Raw genomic sequence first — 16301 nt, 5'->3', positions numbered from 1 at the left:
GGCTTTAGCACTGTTGTCAGAACTGATATAAAGCAGAATATCTTGTTGCATTTCAGCTTTTGATGTCTCAACAAAATCAACCATCCAAAAGGATTTTTTTTCCTCTCTGGAAGGAAGAAACATAAACAATAAGGAATGTTGCACAGTCTAGGCTTTCTAGGTTTGCCACAACAAATAAGGGTAAATGCAGAGCAGTAGAGGTGAAACGGACTGGACTTTGTGACTAGCCCTTACTTGGTTGAGGTAGGATGGCTTCTGGAAGCTGTTGTTCTTTTCTTCTTAGATGCTAACAGGATGAGCACCAAGATCTTCAGTTAGGAGTGATATATAGATATTGGTGCAGATATTGGTATAGGTACGGGGCATTCTTCTCCATGTCAGTGGGAGGGAAAGGGCTGTGCCAGTGCTGGTAAAACCATGTTGGTGTGAAGTTGATTCAAGAGCCATTCCTCTAACTAACAAGGAAGATAGGGCTATCTGGTACCTGGCTGAATGCAGTGACTACAATTTTGTTATTTTCAGAAGGGCACTCCTGATTTTGTTTTTGAGAAAGTGAAGAGAATCAGCCCTGATATACTCAAGTAGGTAGAAAAGGTGGAAGAAGAGGTTGAAATTGAAGTTAAGCATTGCCCTTTGAAGCAGAGTTCAGCACTCCGGCAACGGCAAGGGCTGGACGTTTGCCCACTGCAGAGCTGGGGACCTAAATATCCCCAAGAAACATCGGCAGTCCCAGGAGGTAAACCATTTGTAGAAACCAGTAACTAGTGCAGCAGACAGCATTGGAACACAGTGAACCCTGGGCTAGGAGCAACTCTTGAGTCAAGATGTTGTAAGTGTGCATTGCTCCTAATGGCCACTGCTGGTAATAGCAAATCCTGTTTATTTTCATGTACAGAAGGAGGTATTATGCTCCTTGTACAGCATGTAATATACCACAAGAGGTGGTGTGCACAGTCTGAAAACCCCTTGCTGGATCAACACTTAAGTGACTCGTTAAATCAATTCCAAAGCCACTGAATTTAGCCTAATTACTACTTTGTTGGGTCCAGTAACATTCCCAGTAAACACTGATGTTTGTTTCATTCAAAGTGTTCAGAACAGAATTTTATTTCTTTTTTTTAAAATTGTGAAATTTTGTTTCACAAGAACGTTCGTGGTAAGTAAATGAGAAATTTAATCTGTTCAATAACATTTTCCATGTGTGTAAGAAGTCATGAGAACAAAGATCTTTGCTTTGTGATTGAAGGGTACAGGAAGGGGAATCTTTACCATCTGCCACTACCAAATTACTTTTCAAGGGAGAAAAATAAATCCCTCTCATTGGAAGGTATTTTGATCAGCTCTAATAGTAATATTTTATGTAGGATTTCTCTTCCAGAGCCCAGTAGAATTTACAGGTAAATGCATCTTTCTAATGCTTTGGTAAGAGGAACATCTGTCTCAGATATTGTGAGGATCCAAGCACTAAGAGTTTTTTAGAAATCTCATATTCATCCTGCAATATTTAGCTGGAGTATGTAATCCTAATATACCAATTGCAGCAGTAAATATTTTGCTATAACCAGACACTGAACTACAAAAGAAACCTGTTTAGCTGCAGCTAATGCCTGTGATCCTGCGATGTTTGTGTTCTGCAGCACCAACCCAGAGTTTTAAAGAATTTTGAACCAGTAAGACTCAGACTCTGCAACTTTGATGGAATGAAAAATCCTCAAGCTTTCAACACCTGCCATAGGAATTTAATAAGGACCCTAATAAATGGGTCAGTTTCAACAAACAATTAACTTAACAACTTCATCTGGAAGGCTTAGAGGCCCTATTTCATAGGAGGTAACTTGAGAGCAGTCTTGTGTTATATAGTGTAGTTAATATTTCCTTTAGAAAACCAGAGTTTTTAAGATATAATATTTCATGTGCTCCAAATTACATCAAATTGGCATTTGGTACACAACAAAGCCTTCAACCCCTGTATAGATCAAAAAGAAAATTTATATTAATCTTCTAAGCTGTTTGGGGCTTTCTTAAGCACAAGGAAAATACACATTTCCTGGGAATTCAGAAGCTTATACAACAAATTTTGTGGGCAATTTGGATAAAATTATTCCTTATACTTTGATTACGCCATTAAAATTCACGCTCCTATGAATATGGAGATTTTCTTGTAAGTACTGAGTACTCACTAAGCAGCATAGCTGGACTGCACCATATAGACTTGAGAGGAATGTGTTTTCCTACATGTTGTCTTATGTTGTGAGCTATTTTTTCAGCCTCTTGTAAAAATATATAATAGAGATGAAGTCTCTGAGGGTTCATAGTTCGATGTGTTTAATGTAACTCTGGGTTGAGATGAAGCAAAATTAGGAAATTTAATTGCACTTTTCCCTGCCCTACTTTACACATTCTGTCTTAAACTCTCCATTTATTTTGCTGTCAGTTGCTAGCCCCCACCCAGTCTCCCCTTCTCACCCCTTCTTTTTTTTTTGTTACAGCTCACCTCTAATCACCCTTCTCATGTCAGATGTGTTGTTTGCATGTGCCCTGTTTTTTCTCTTTGCATCTGAACTTTGTCCCTCGTGTTGTGTTTGAACAGTAAAAGGTCTCCTGGACAAGGATCTGTGCTTCCTTACAGCTGTTGATATCCTGTACCTAACATCAACGTCCTTGTTGTGGCTTAACCTCAGCTGGCAACTAAGCCCCACACAGCAGCCGCTCGCTCACTCCCCCCCAGTGGGATGGGGGAGAGAATCGGAAGGGTAAAAGTGAGAAAACTCATGGGTTGAGATAAAGACAGTTTAATAGGTAAAGAAAAAGCCGCGCACTCAAGCAAAGCAAAACAAGGCATTCATTCACTACTTCCCATGGGCAGGCAGGTGTTCAGCCATCTCCAGGAAAGCAGGGCTCCATCACGCGTAACGGTTACTTGGGAAGACAAATGCCATCACTCCGAACATCCCCCCTTTTCCTTCTTCTTCCCCCAGCTGTATATACTGAGCATGACGTCACATGGTACGGAATGTCCCTTTGGCCAGTTGGGGTCAGCTGTCCTGGCTGTGCCCCCTCCCAGCTTCTTGTGCACCTCCAGCCCTCTCAGTCGGTAGAGCATGGGAAGCTGAAAAGTCCTTGACTAGTGTAAGCACTACCTAGCAACAACTAAAACATCGCTGTGTTATCAACATTGTTCTCACCCTAAATCCAAAACACAGCACTGTACCAGCTACTAGGAAGGAAATTAACTCTATTCCTGCCAAAACCAGGACAGCCCTGTATCTAATGTCTGACGGCTTATTGTAACTAATGGCGTGGCCTTTCTTTGCCCATATGGCATATGCAATTACTTGCATCTATATAGGCAAAAAAAGGTAGAAGAGCATGCTAGGATTCATGTGTCCCAGCTGCACTGTATACAGAAGCTTATTGAGGCAGGTCTTAGTCAGACATCACCCTCTTTTCGCTGGTTTGACACCAAAATTCAGCCTGGCTACTCAGTGCCATCAGTCTGGGTCAATGCAAAGATAAAACCACCTAGTTAAAACAAGGATCTAAAAAGTTCTCTTTAGCTAATGGTATTGCTGGCAGCCTTGTCATGATGTGTAAAAACATGGGCTTTCATGTCTGGAAATGCACTCTTCAGTATTTGAGACATAGTAGCACAAACTTGGAACATTATGGGCAGCAAATGAGCAATTTTAGGTAAAATCAATTTTCTAAGATGTCACTCTGGCTTCCTTCATGAACATTAAGTTGCAGAGAAAACAGTATTCAAACTTGATAGTATGATGACTAATAATCAGAAATACCTAGGCTGAGTCACAGTGTAGGAACACTGTGAAGCCCAGTTTAAAATCCAGTTCTCATTTTATTTAGTGGCCTGGAGCTCGGGTAGTTCAAAAGTAGATTGTTCAATGTGTGTTTGTTAGAGACTGATTGATTGCTTGGCTGTATGAGCTGGGGTTTTGGGGTGAGGAAGGCGGAAGGAGAGGAATTTGCATTTCCCAAGTCTCAGGGTGTCTGAACCACATGCTTCATTTTGGAGTTAGGCTGTAGTATTGGAATATCATACATTTGCCCATATATTTTTGTTGTTTAATAAGAAGTGCCATTTCCTCCTGGTCTAAGACTTTGGCAGATGCTTAGATACCTCCAGAGCCATACAGGTCATGAGCTGGTTCTGTGGTGGCCATCGGTTACTGATGAAGTGGATATGGGATGATTCTCCTGGCAAGTTATTGCCTCTGAAGCCAAGGGCAGTCAAAGCATCCTCTTTCACAGTTAGGTGGCCAACACCACCAGTTCTGTCTTGAAAACTTGCTTAACGTTAATAACAGGTATATCTTGTATCTATAGGGGTTATAACCTGTGGAAGAAATGGGGAAGTTGGCTTTTGTGCATGTTATAAAAGTAGTAGTTAACAAGATGTCTTGAAGGTAAGTTGCAAGTGGATCTAAAAGCCAGCTTGGCCTGTTGTAAAGGTTTTAATGTCATCTGATGATGAAATCCTGGATGAAAAGCTAATAGCTTTGGAAACAAATTTAAGTGACCTTCTGCTTTGCTTTGGGAGTAATATCCATACATGCAAATCAAGCAGTTTTCTCAAGCTAGGTAATTACACGCTGACAAGTGTTCCACTCAAATCAGCTTTCACATTTCATAGTTCCTTCATGTGCCCAGCCCCATGGTGGTGTGCCTGAGAGGATTATTCATAACTGGTTCTGCAACAACAGAATAAATAGTATTTAAAAGCAAATCAATAGTTGCTATCTCCAATTTGTTGTTGAACGTAGAGACTGCTAGGGGATTGGCTTCTTGTAGGTATTGCAATAGTAGTGACCTTGGAGGAGATTTGAAGGAGGAAGAAATGGCATTAGCAGTAAATGCCTGAAGAATTTCTAGGCTGGTGGGGAAGGAAATAGTGCCACAACGGGAAGCAGCCGAACTCTCATGTCCATAACAGCTTAACTCTGAATTTGCCAAAGTGGTTTTTGAACTAGCTTAGTTTTACTCTGTGGCAAATTAGTTGCCTTTGCCATAAGATTTGACAAACCAGAATATATATCTTTGTCAATATTATTCGCAAACTGACTAGGATGCAGATATTGTGTCTGAGCCAAATTCTGCTGTCCTCTAGAGCACAGTTGTGGGGCAAAGAACTCATGTGTTACAATAGGCTCATCATCCTACCAGTACACTTTTTCCTTCTGTAAGGTTTTTTTCCCCTCTAAATTACTGCAGCTAATGCCTGTCAGTGCCTTACCTCTGTACTTTGATATGAATACGGTGTCTCTGCAACATCTTAGACCCTACTGTGAAAGCATGTTGCAGTTGAGCTTATTGGAAGAGTATGGAAGACCTAGCTTCTGTGTGGTGGTCAAAATTTCGTTTTATCTTTTTTAGCTCTTATGTCAGGGTCTGAGCTGAGCTGAACCAAAAGGGCAATTTCCAACTTTTTACTACCTTCCAGCATTACATCTTTGAATCCAGCCCTCACAGCAGGCATCCTTCTTTTCCAGCATAGGATTTGTGTGCAGGCCAGCCATATGGTGTGTGTAATTATTATTTTATAATGGTGTTATTGCTCTCTAGCTGCCCAGTAAACCCAGTGCAGTTTCAGTAAACTACATACATCAGCATAGGAACTTTAGACTTGAATGATTTTCTTCACTTTTATACAATAGTAGGTGCGAAGGAGAAAAAAAGATTCCTTTTAATTTATAGAAACTGTATAAAGTTTATAGAGTCTCTACAATCGTCTCAAATGAAAAGGTTGTGGAGAAGAGGGGTTGTACCGAAACTGGGAGGTCCACAAAGCTGGAGAAGAATAACAGTTAAAGGCACACATCAGTAAATACCTGCGCTGAACTTTTCCCATTAACTTTACCGGCGAGCATATGGACTGCATTAGGGGTCTGTCTGCCTTAGGGATTTTATAAACACATTTCCTCCCCTTTCCTCTTCCCCGTCCAGTTACTATTGCTTTAGACTATTACAGAATCAAATAGTGTCCATTCTGGGGTCGTTGTTCTTACTGGTGAGAGTCTGTTTGCTGTAGAAACATTCACTGAGTAGTGTCAGAAGCCTGTGTATATATGCAAGTGCTTTCCTGAATGTGCCTGGATTTTTCTGGGTGTGTGAGCTTCTGGAAGCAGTAATACCAGCTTGGCTTGCCCATCCTTTCAGGTACATGTACAACTCCAATTTGCATCAATGGCAGAATTTCTGCAGCAAAATTAGGAGCCAACGTGTGCTCGGTTTTATGGATGATCTGTAAATAAACACAGCTCTCTTTTGCATCCTTATTTACCCTGAAAATGAAGGTTGCCAAAGTGACTGGTGAGAAACAGGACCCGAAACGAAGAAACCAAGCCTCTGATGAAATCAGAAAACATTAATTTTGCTTCTCTGTACCCTTCAGTGTTTCCTCTTTGATTTTGGTCGACATTGGAAGTCTGTAGGGCCAGCCCATTTGATAAGGTCTCCTGTCCTCCCCAAAACCTGGCACTGGCCACCTGAGCATTCCTGAGTGTTTCAGACAAGCTTAAGAAAGAGGTGGCCCTGTTGCCTGCCGCTAGCTCCTGCGCCCATTCTGCCTTCCCCTTTACATCAACACATGCATTTGAACAAAAAGAAGTGTATCTGGGAACAGATCTGGCTTAACAGTAACCTCCACCCACCCTCAAAAGTTAATTTTAACAGATCGATTGTGGAAGTTACACCCTAGGTGACACATAGCACTTCTGCTGCTCAGCCATGGATGTGTGAGAGCATGGAAAGCCAGTTCTGGGGTCGAGGTGCTGAACAAAGTGAAGCCCAAGAAAGATGTGACACGTCTCTTAGTTTATTGTACTTTGAGATTTGTAGGTGGTAAATGCTGTGGGTTTTTTACAGATATTCTGGAACTCTAATATAATTTACAGTTTCATTTGTAGAGAGCTGTTTCAAATCTGTGCACATTCTTCTAAGATACTTTAAAAGAAAAGCCAACAGCAATAATTAGTTTGGCATTTTCCATGTTTTCTAAAGCACTTAAGGGGTAATGACTTTTTCTAACCAATCTTACATAAAATCAGTTTTTACAGGAATAAGAGGACCTAAAAGGCCTGAATGGCCATCAGTGACAGATATAGTTCATGCTGAAAGCTCTATTCCAATACATCAAAATAAGGAAAACAATTATACATATGATTAGAGGCTGCTGACCCTTCAGTTAAAATGATCAAAAAGAACAATATTAAAATTTGATTTACGGAAGCTACTACTTAGCCTATAATTAGTCTGACCAATAAAAACAAACCAGACTTTTACAGAATGTGATTTCCCAGTAGATAAGTTAGCTATTTTTGTAGGGCTGAAGAAAAACAAAATGGTTTTAAAATATATTTGATATGCTCTATGAGTAAATTGAAATACAGCATAACTAGTTTTAATGTTTTTTGTTCATAAATTGCCAGATTTCCTTAATTCAAGTGAAATTTGAGAACCACTTGAGAATAATTGTCTCTAAAATGAAATATTACTTTGTCAGTCTACTTCATTTATATTAAATATATGGCTTTTTTATATTAGAAGGTAAATGGAAGTTGGTCGGTAATATGATTCCCCTTACACTTTTGCTGTAGTTCACTATGGAAATGGATTCAGGAAATGGCAGATGTGATTAAAAACTCTTCAGCAGGCCCAAGAGCTGTTTGTACAGCACCTAGCATACAGCACTTCTGGCAAGGAACAAGCACTCCTCATCTTAGAGCAATATAAATAAAATGATTCTTCAATGTAGGGGCTTGGAATTTTGATTTTAAATGCACTACTTAGGAGACTGGGAAGATGAGATTTGATGAGGCTTTTCCATTCATAAGAATGAAGAAAAAATTGGTGTGTTGGCTAATGCAGTCCTGTTTCCTTCTGCATGCAAATAAGTACATTGGAATCCATGCTAGCCCAATTTGCATGAGGGTGTCAGAGGAATAATCCTATAAATTGACATAGAAGGGTCAAGCTGCCTGCTCAGAGTCTAACATCACTGGAGAGCTGTGCACAACACATAAATGTTCACCTCTCAAAAGCTACACTGAAGATTGCAAAACTAAGAGAGACTTCTTCCTACGTCCTTTAGAATGTATCTACGAGTGTATAGCTCATGTCTGGGCAAAGAAATTTAATAAAACACCATAGCGCAACCTTATATCTCCCGGTTTGGAATATATTTTTTTTATTAATAGGGCTTTCGTGAATTCTGACCTTTTTGTGCATCAGTTTTGGAGATTTCCTACCAGCTTTCCCTCTTCTGGAACCTTAAGTGCTGTTTTTTGTTTCTGATATTTCTAGTGGAACGGGAAAATGTACAGAAGAGGACCTTTACCAGATGGATAAACCTACATTTGGGAAAGGTAAGACTGACAAACAGTCTTGATATTGAGATACAAGGACACAACCATAGACAGACTGCAGTTAATTCATGTTAAAGTAGTTAAAATTTGGAAACGAAGTTGACTTCTGTTCATATGGGGAGGTTTGGAGGAGAATGAGGGGAAGGTGAAAGCAAGTTTCTGGGTAAATGAAAATTGCTTTTCAGGCACAACGAATGCTTGGCTGGCTTTAGTTCATCTCAGGTGCATTTAAGTTTTTAATGCTATTGACTGTTATCATGAGGCTAGAATTCTCCCACAGAACGTACCCACATAAAATCAAATGTGGTTGGGGCTGCTCTGAGGTGATGACTGTGTTCTTCCCTGGACTGGAAGTTTGAACATCTGAGGCATCATGGCCAAAGACAGGTGTTCTTCAAAACCCGGCTTCATCCCAGATCTGCAGATGGGAAACGTTAATTCCTTGTCAGTCATGTTTTGGGGGGGGGCTGTACGATGGGATCTTTACATATCCACTTACATTAAAGAACTAATTTTTGGACAACACTTCATATTTTTAAGATGTAATTGTTTCTTAATCACACCATAATTTGGCTATTAAACCTAATTTACTGTTCTTATTGATAGTAGATAAGTACTAACTCTCCTGAGCAGTCTGCCATCCAGAGAATGATTTTCCTGCTGTTGGGGATGAAAGGAGAAAAAAAATTCTTAATATTACTGAGGCAGCAGCAATGCTTAGTGCAGGATCGAAGAATGAGACCAGCTTCCTAACCTAGACCAACAGTCCTAGCTTGGACTGGAATTTAGGCTTCACAGTGCTTTTAGTATCTGTGGCTAAATTTCGTGAAGTACAGATTGGACTAAGTTTGGGCAACAAGCTGACTCTTAGTCTAGCTCCTGTAGTTCTTGGAAAGTGATTGCATTTCAGACATAGTAAAGCAAAGGGGTTTTAGAAGAAAGGCATCACATATATGGTTGCTTAAGTCCACTGCTCTGCAGTGAGTGTTGCTGAAGGAATAAAGGGACCCTCTTAAATCTCACTGGAAAATCAGAATAAGGCTAGTTGGAAATGTTTTGACTAGCAATTGCTCCCAAAGGTCTCTCAGAACGAAGACAGTGTTATGTGATTCCTTTGTGAATCAAGCTCTAGGGCTTTAAAATAACTGCAATTTTGGAGGTTGTCAAAAAGGGTTGTCAAACATATGACTGTGGAGAAGTTCTTTGATTTACAAAAGGAATTAGGTCATGAAAAAGGCTGTAGGGTGCTGTTAATTCTGCTGTGCCAAGCATATGAAGTCTTAGAAACTTTGTGGGCAGGTGAACTGTTTTCTCTGGAGTGCATACAAATTTTTTTCCTCTCTGATTCAACAAAGAAAAATGCTTTTCTGAAGAACAGGCAAAAGTCTGCTGCTATATTAATGTTTTTCCTGGAAGTGGCATAATAAACATATCCCTGTAAATAATGAGAGCTTTGCTAAAGCTCTCTCTAATTACCGGTGATTCCCCAAGGACACCGGACCACGAAGGTGGCTTCTGCCTTTATCCTCAAAGAAGCACCTCTTGCAGAGTGACTTCATTCTTTTAAGGGCAGCAGTGAAGTCTTCTTGTACTTCTTCAGGAAACTTACAGTGTGGCGTGTCCCCTTTTGGAGCAGACCATCCCATTTGGGTCATCTTTTGAGAGGAGCTGGCTCTGCTGCTCATGGTATAGTTGGGAATAGTCTGCATCTTCCGAGTTCTGGTGGTTCTTGTCTTAAGTAATGAAAGAATAAAAAAGGTTTGGGTTTGAGGCTTTCAGATAGGTTATTTAATCTTGAAATGAATGATACTTTTCTTTCTTTCAGTATGGAGCATTGTTTAGTACTCTTGGCTAGATTAAAGACTAGTAACAAAAATGTATGGTCCCAGCTGGCCAGAAGCAGTGCTTAATCAAACAGTAGTGCATTGCCCAACCAAAGATAAAAAGGTTTGGCTCTTTAGGGACACATAAGTGAGTGACATCTGAACAGAGCGTAATTGCTGCAGCTGAGACTACCCCTAAGGGCTGAGCTGTCTTGGCTGTGTGCCTCAGAGTGCACACATCATCAGACACCTTGGTGAAGTGAGGAGATGGTTCCCTTTGGAGGAGTTTGCTGAGAAGAGAGAGACACAATACAAGTTGCTATTTAAAGCACTTTGAAAATACTGGGAAACAGAATAGCACCACCAGAAACCTTACAAAAGAGACAGGACGTCGGGCTGGCTGGATCTTGGGCTTATTTCGGGCATAAAGTGGGATTTGCTTCTGCTGGACTTGTCTTAGTCTGAGGGATCAGCACCCAACCCTTGGGTGGTTGCTTCCTAGGCAGAGTGTTTAGGATGAGATTCTGTTATGGGAAATCTGGAATAAGTCCTTGTCCGATCTCAATTACATGAGTACTGTATCTCAGTTTTAGCTCAGACATTGTTAGGACAGAATTGCCACTGATGTGAAGAAAAGTCAGCCCTTTCTTCCTGCAGGCTAAGATTTATTTCTAGTATCTCTAGCTTGTAAAATTCTCCTTCTTACTCTCTGAAATCACAATGACATACCAAGTAGTACTGCTTTAGAAGATACCTGGTTTCTTTTCTTCACAGTGCAAGCCTCCTCTGAAAGTGAAAGACTTGTTTATTGATATACAAGATGGCAAAATCTTGATGGCGCTACTGGAAGTCCTGTCAGGACAAAAGCTGGTATGTATACAAGAGGGAGAAACCTCCTTAGGTATGGAGCTCTGTATGCTACAAGCAACAACATATGGACATCCAAGGAATAAGGGTGAATTTGGTCCCGTGTCTTTGGTATAGTAATAAGCATTTCAGCAACTTCATTGTAATTTCCTTATGTTACAGGCTGGTGTCCTGAGTTGTAACTTAGATTTCAAGGAAATATATAACTATGGTGTAAATGGTGTGTGATCAGTGTAAATGTTCCTACCCCTCAGGTTTTTTAAGGCTTTAATACATTAATGCTCACATATTCCGTTTGGAGATCACTGAAGTCACATTATCAAGAAAAGATCTATTTGCTGTATTATTTTTTAATCCATAAATTCTGTTTCTATTTTGTCTAAGATCATTATGACAATAGGTCTGCTGATGCTTGGTGTAGTTGTGAGTTTAGTACTGGTATCCTGGCTCAGGTTTCATTATTCTTACTGATACGGTCTAAATCAGAAGGGCAAAGTCTCACTTATCAGAACCTTTTTCTCTCCTCCTTTCTTTGTAAGAGCTGTATAAAGTTCCACATACCAGAAATGGAAACAGCCAGTGCAAATATAAATGACCAATTACAATTGACATTAATGTTTTCTTTCTACATCAATCTTGTCAGCAAGTACTCTCTTCTTGTGTGGGTATCACACTTGGATAAGAGGAGAGACCTCTTTCTGCAGCTGTTCCACCACAGCAGGTGCACTTGCAATCACCTGGTGATGCTCTGTGGTGACTGAACCATCTGCATACTGCAGCATGAATGGCCACTGTGGTCATACATTCAGAACTGCCTGTTTTTTAATATTCTTGCAGTTTTGGGGAGCTGTAGCAGAAGCAGCGGTGTCTCTGTGTGCATTCACACAGATTGCATTGAGAGCCAGGCTGGAAAGGACTTGAAGGGGGAAACACATCATGGTAAACCCTAGGCTATGCCCCAGGAGGTCAGGGAGAAGTGCAAGGAAGGAGGTAAGGTCAGCGGGCCAAACTTCTTGCGCTGGCAGCTAGGTGTTCCTGCACACACGTGATAAAAACAGTGTGCCAAAGTGGAATTGCAGGGAGACAGGCATGCAACAAATCCGTTTCATTTCTGCCAAAATGAAGGCTTCTACCTCCCACCTACTTGCGCCTGCTATGAAAACTGCTCACACTTCCTAATTAGGATCATTTAATTTATTTCAAGGAAAAAAAAAATCTATTCTTACGAATTTTCAGGTAAATTTGATCCTGTGATTGAACGTGGTTGGGGAGTGATTACATAAATAATCAACGTGGCAGGTCCAAGAGAGTGATAACATCTGGAGAGCAGGAAAGCTGGTTGCTAACCCTGTTTTGCTACAGCAAGGGCAGATCATGTAGTTAAAGCACTTTACTGATCAGAAAAGATGGCAATAATTTGATACAGGTAGATTTCCTTAGCTTTGTTTTGCCTCTGCATCTGTAGGTTTTTTAAGCTTTATATGACATGGTGAATAATTCCACCATTTTTAAAAACAGCATGGCTCTTATTTTTTCTAGATGCATGAATACAAATCTTCAACCCATCGCATTTTTCGTTTGAACAACATAGCCAAAGCACTTAAGTTCTTGGAGGACAGAAATGTGAGTATTTCCAAAGGCTGGTCTTAATATCTCCTCTTGATGTATGTTGCAAATTGTAATTGTTCTAACTGTAACTAGTCTGATGCCGTGCATGTACGTAAGAGGAATGTACTGCTTAAAGGCACCGTGACTTACCTTAGCAGCAAGGCTGAAAAGCCACATGAAAGTGCACAACGAGAACACCTACAGAGTCTAAAACAAGGATTATTTGTTCACTTTATAATGTAAAAGTTCAATAGGATTAAAGGATCAGGAACCCAATATTAAAAGAAAATAAAAAGAAATGCAAGTAATCTTTATGAACTGCGTCTTAGTGGCATTACTTCAGTTATGGTGAAGGTAGATGACTTTCCTTCCTTTCATCAGAAATACTTTCAGTATTAAAAATCATGTATTTATGTAGTAAACTGCTGCAGCAGCTGATCATGAGTCAAAGGCAAGAGAAAATTAAATCTGGGAACATGACATAAATGCGTAATTCCAGGAATCAAAACCTTATAAGGATATAACTTCCCTCATAGTCAGTGCGGCACTACTGCAACATCACTTCCTAAAGTTGTAAGTGACCAAGCAAGATTAGACCCTGTAGCTTGAAATGATTCAATCCTTTTTTTCTTTTTTGATTTCTCCCATTAGGGCTTTATTCCAAAGCCCTATGGATGTGGCCTGTGTCTTGAGAACTCTCTGCTCCTGAAAAGTGTTGAGAAGTAATGCTGTCAAGAGAAGTCGAAGCCATATCACAACTCATACACCTGGTATACCCAGATCTTTCAGAAAGAGAAAACTAATATTGGACTACGTCCCATAAAGGACTGCAGCATTCTTGCTGTACTGAAAGATCTTTTTATCTAGTATCTGAAATAAAGTTTTGCAACTTCTCTACTATACCGTCTGCGAAGGAAATGTAATTGATGATCCTATTGACTCCAGGGTGCAAGTACTCTATAGGGTTTAAACTTTATGGGTGAGGAGGGATCTGGTGTGTGCATAGGGGCAAACCCCTGCCTTGCATGGACTGCCATAACAGCAACTGATGTCACTTTGCTGCTTCCCTGCAATGAGCTTGGCTCCTGCTCCAGAGGTCCTGCAGCAGTGGTAGTCATGCGGGAGAGTCACTGCAACCCCAGCACAGGAACAGGCATGATGTGTGGCCTTAGTGGATCTCTTATGACCTGGCAGATGTGGGAGGTTTAACCTCCTTTGCCTTTTTCCCCAGGAGAGGATGTGAAAGTTCAGGAAGTTGTCCAGTAACTTCCAGGTGTTCCAGTCTCCTTTTGGAAAGTCCACCAGTAGGGGCTGCTCTGGCCCTAAATGTGTATGTCTACATGTCCTGGTATAGAACTGCTAAGAAATACGTTACAAGTTCTCAGATTTCTTAACAGTCCCCCAGTTGATGCTTTCTACCCAAATCCAGCGAAGGCCCACTGGCAGATGAGATTTTTTTCTCTCTGTTGATATCAACACATTGCAGAGCTGCAGCTGAAGCATGTCTGGTTGCCAGGACCTTGCTAGGGGACAACCTAGAAACTCAATGAGCAAAGCCAGACACGCCTTGGACACAGGCAGCCTTTTAATTAGTAGTGCTAAAACACCTACTTTTCTATGGATTTCTTGTTTCCTTAAGAGTAAGCAGCCAGTATCTTATAGCGGGGTTTCTCTACTGGGCTGGGTGACAAACATAAGCAGCAGTAAGAGGACAGAGCTGACGCTGAGAGCAGTCTAATGTCAAATGCCACTTCTTCCCCATTTTGGAGAAACTGCTATTAAAATGGACCAGGTCTTAAAGGTTTTCCCATGCCAAATACCTTGGAGCTAGCAAGAAATCTGAGCCTTGAAATATGACAGCTAGAGGTGTCTTCTTGCTAAGATTAAAAACTGTTGTGCGAACCACTAGATAAAAAGTTATTTTGCTTTCCTTTTTTCAGTTTAACTGAACCGGTTAGTAAAGGGTGGTGATGAAAGTGTTGGCAAAATGCCTTGGCTACCAAGAGCTTCAGGGTTAGATATTAAACCACAGTGGGTGGAACCCATCAGCATACACTTCTGTGGAACTGGGGCAGCAGGGTAAAGCGCTGCGAAGTGATTCATCGTGTACAGGATTTCTAAGCGATAAATGGGCTGTATGCTGGGTTTTAACTCAGTCTGGGTGCCATGTGCAGTACTGACAGCTTCCTTGCTTCCTCCCTCCTCCATGACCTTTGCCAAAACCAAGTCTGTGTTGTCTAAGAGAATAACATCCTGGTATTATCAGGTGGAAGAAACCTCAGTGTGGGAAAGTCGAGTTTGCTTGGATTAGGCAACTCTATCCTTTGCTAACTGATTTAATCAGAACTCTGTGACAAGCTGTGTAACGTGAGATAAGCAAGGAGAAAGGAGATGCATAGCAAAACAGAAGTAAGCAGATCTCATTAGGATTTTAATTTTTGTATGAGAAGTGACTCTACTTTTTAAGCATAGGATCCACTGGAGGGGGCACCATCTTGTTCCATTTTTGTATGGAGGAAACACTTGTGGTCCTGAGGGTGCAGAACTTGGGCTTACTTCTGTTCTGCAAACTATGCTGGGGGCTTGACATAAGAGTTCAATGAGCAGGGTGGTTGTGATCAGGGCAAATTATCGTTAACACAAGATGTCAGTCTTGCTTTTTGGCTGGCCCGTCAGTGGCAGAAGTGTTCTGGACATATCCAGTAGTCTTAGTGCATTTTTTGCATTTACCTTGTTTCTTTGAATTCGGCTCTGAATTTATGATCTCTTCCACAGGTAAAGCTTGTTAGTATTGATGCAGCAGAAATAGCAGATGGAAATTCCTCTCTGGTACTTGGACTAATATGGAATATAATCTTGTTTTTTCAGGTAATAAAACTTGAATACTTTAATCATAAGTGAACAATCTTCATGGTATCAATCTATTCCAGCTGAATACTGATTTTTAAATTGATTTTTAATCCTAAAGAACATAATTAGCATGCTAAACCTGAGCTTTTCCCTCTTAACATACACTAATTTTATACCTGCAGCTGCTTTCATTGTACTTCGTTGGACCCATTTTGGTATAAATAGGAGACAATTTAAGCCCTCATTTGACTTAGACCAGAATTAGAGCTTCAGATTACTACTTTCCCTTCTCTCCTGTGCTTTCTCAGGGTTCTGCTCCAGATTCCCTGGATCTGAACCAGTGTCTCAGGTTTGGTTCCAGGTCACAGTTTATTTTCAATAACCTTTTCTGGATTTGGTCCAATGTGGTGGGAAATTCCATGTAGAATCACTGATCTCCAGAGACTTACTCAACATGGCAAATATTCGCAACTGATGTAGAGGGCCAAATGAAAGATCTTGAAGGGCCTGGAACTGATAAAACTGATTTGAGCCTGAAAATTGATTTAGCCCCAGGCTTAGATTAAAACTGCTCCCTAATCTGCACGTATTTTGAAAACGTCCTTCTAGACTACCAAATTCTAATGAACAGAGAGAGATGGAGGGAGGGTTTCTGCAACTCTCATACGACTGAGGCTCTTTCATTCTCTTGGACTCATTTCTAAAATGGCTACAGGTTTAAAAAATAATCTCGAAGTTGTACTGGGGTTTCTCTCCCTGGCTGAGCTCCTCT

General features: G+C 40.7%; 1 protein-coding gene across 1 annotated transcript in view; it reads left to right on the top strand.

Moving 5' to 3' along the window:
• CLMN (calmin) overlaps positions 1 to 16301 on the top strand; it is a 78768-nt gene that overhangs the window by 44231 nt on the left and 18236 nt on the right. The window contains exons 2-5 of the mRNA XM_076345376.1: positions 8320 to 8381; positions 10979 to 11074; positions 12611 to 12694; positions 15455 to 15547. Of these exons, the coding sequence (XP_076201491.1) occupies positions 8320 to 8381; positions 10979 to 11074; positions 12611 to 12694; positions 15455 to 15547 (335 nt within the window). The remainder of the gene's footprint in view (positions 1 to 8319; positions 8382 to 10978; positions 11075 to 12610; positions 12695 to 15454; positions 15548 to 16301) is intronic.

This window comes from Aptenodytes patagonicus, chromosome 7 (genome assembly GCF_965638725.1).
Source record: "Aptenodytes patagonicus chromosome 7, bAptPat1.pri.cur, whole genome shotgun sequence".
In the NCBI taxonomy this organism is placed as follows: Eukaryota; Metazoa; Chordata; class Aves; order Sphenisciformes; family Spheniscidae; genus Aptenodytes; species Aptenodytes patagonicus.
The sequence above is the reverse complement of the archived record's forward strand: the minus strand, read 5'-3'. Positions and strand labels throughout refer to the sequence as shown.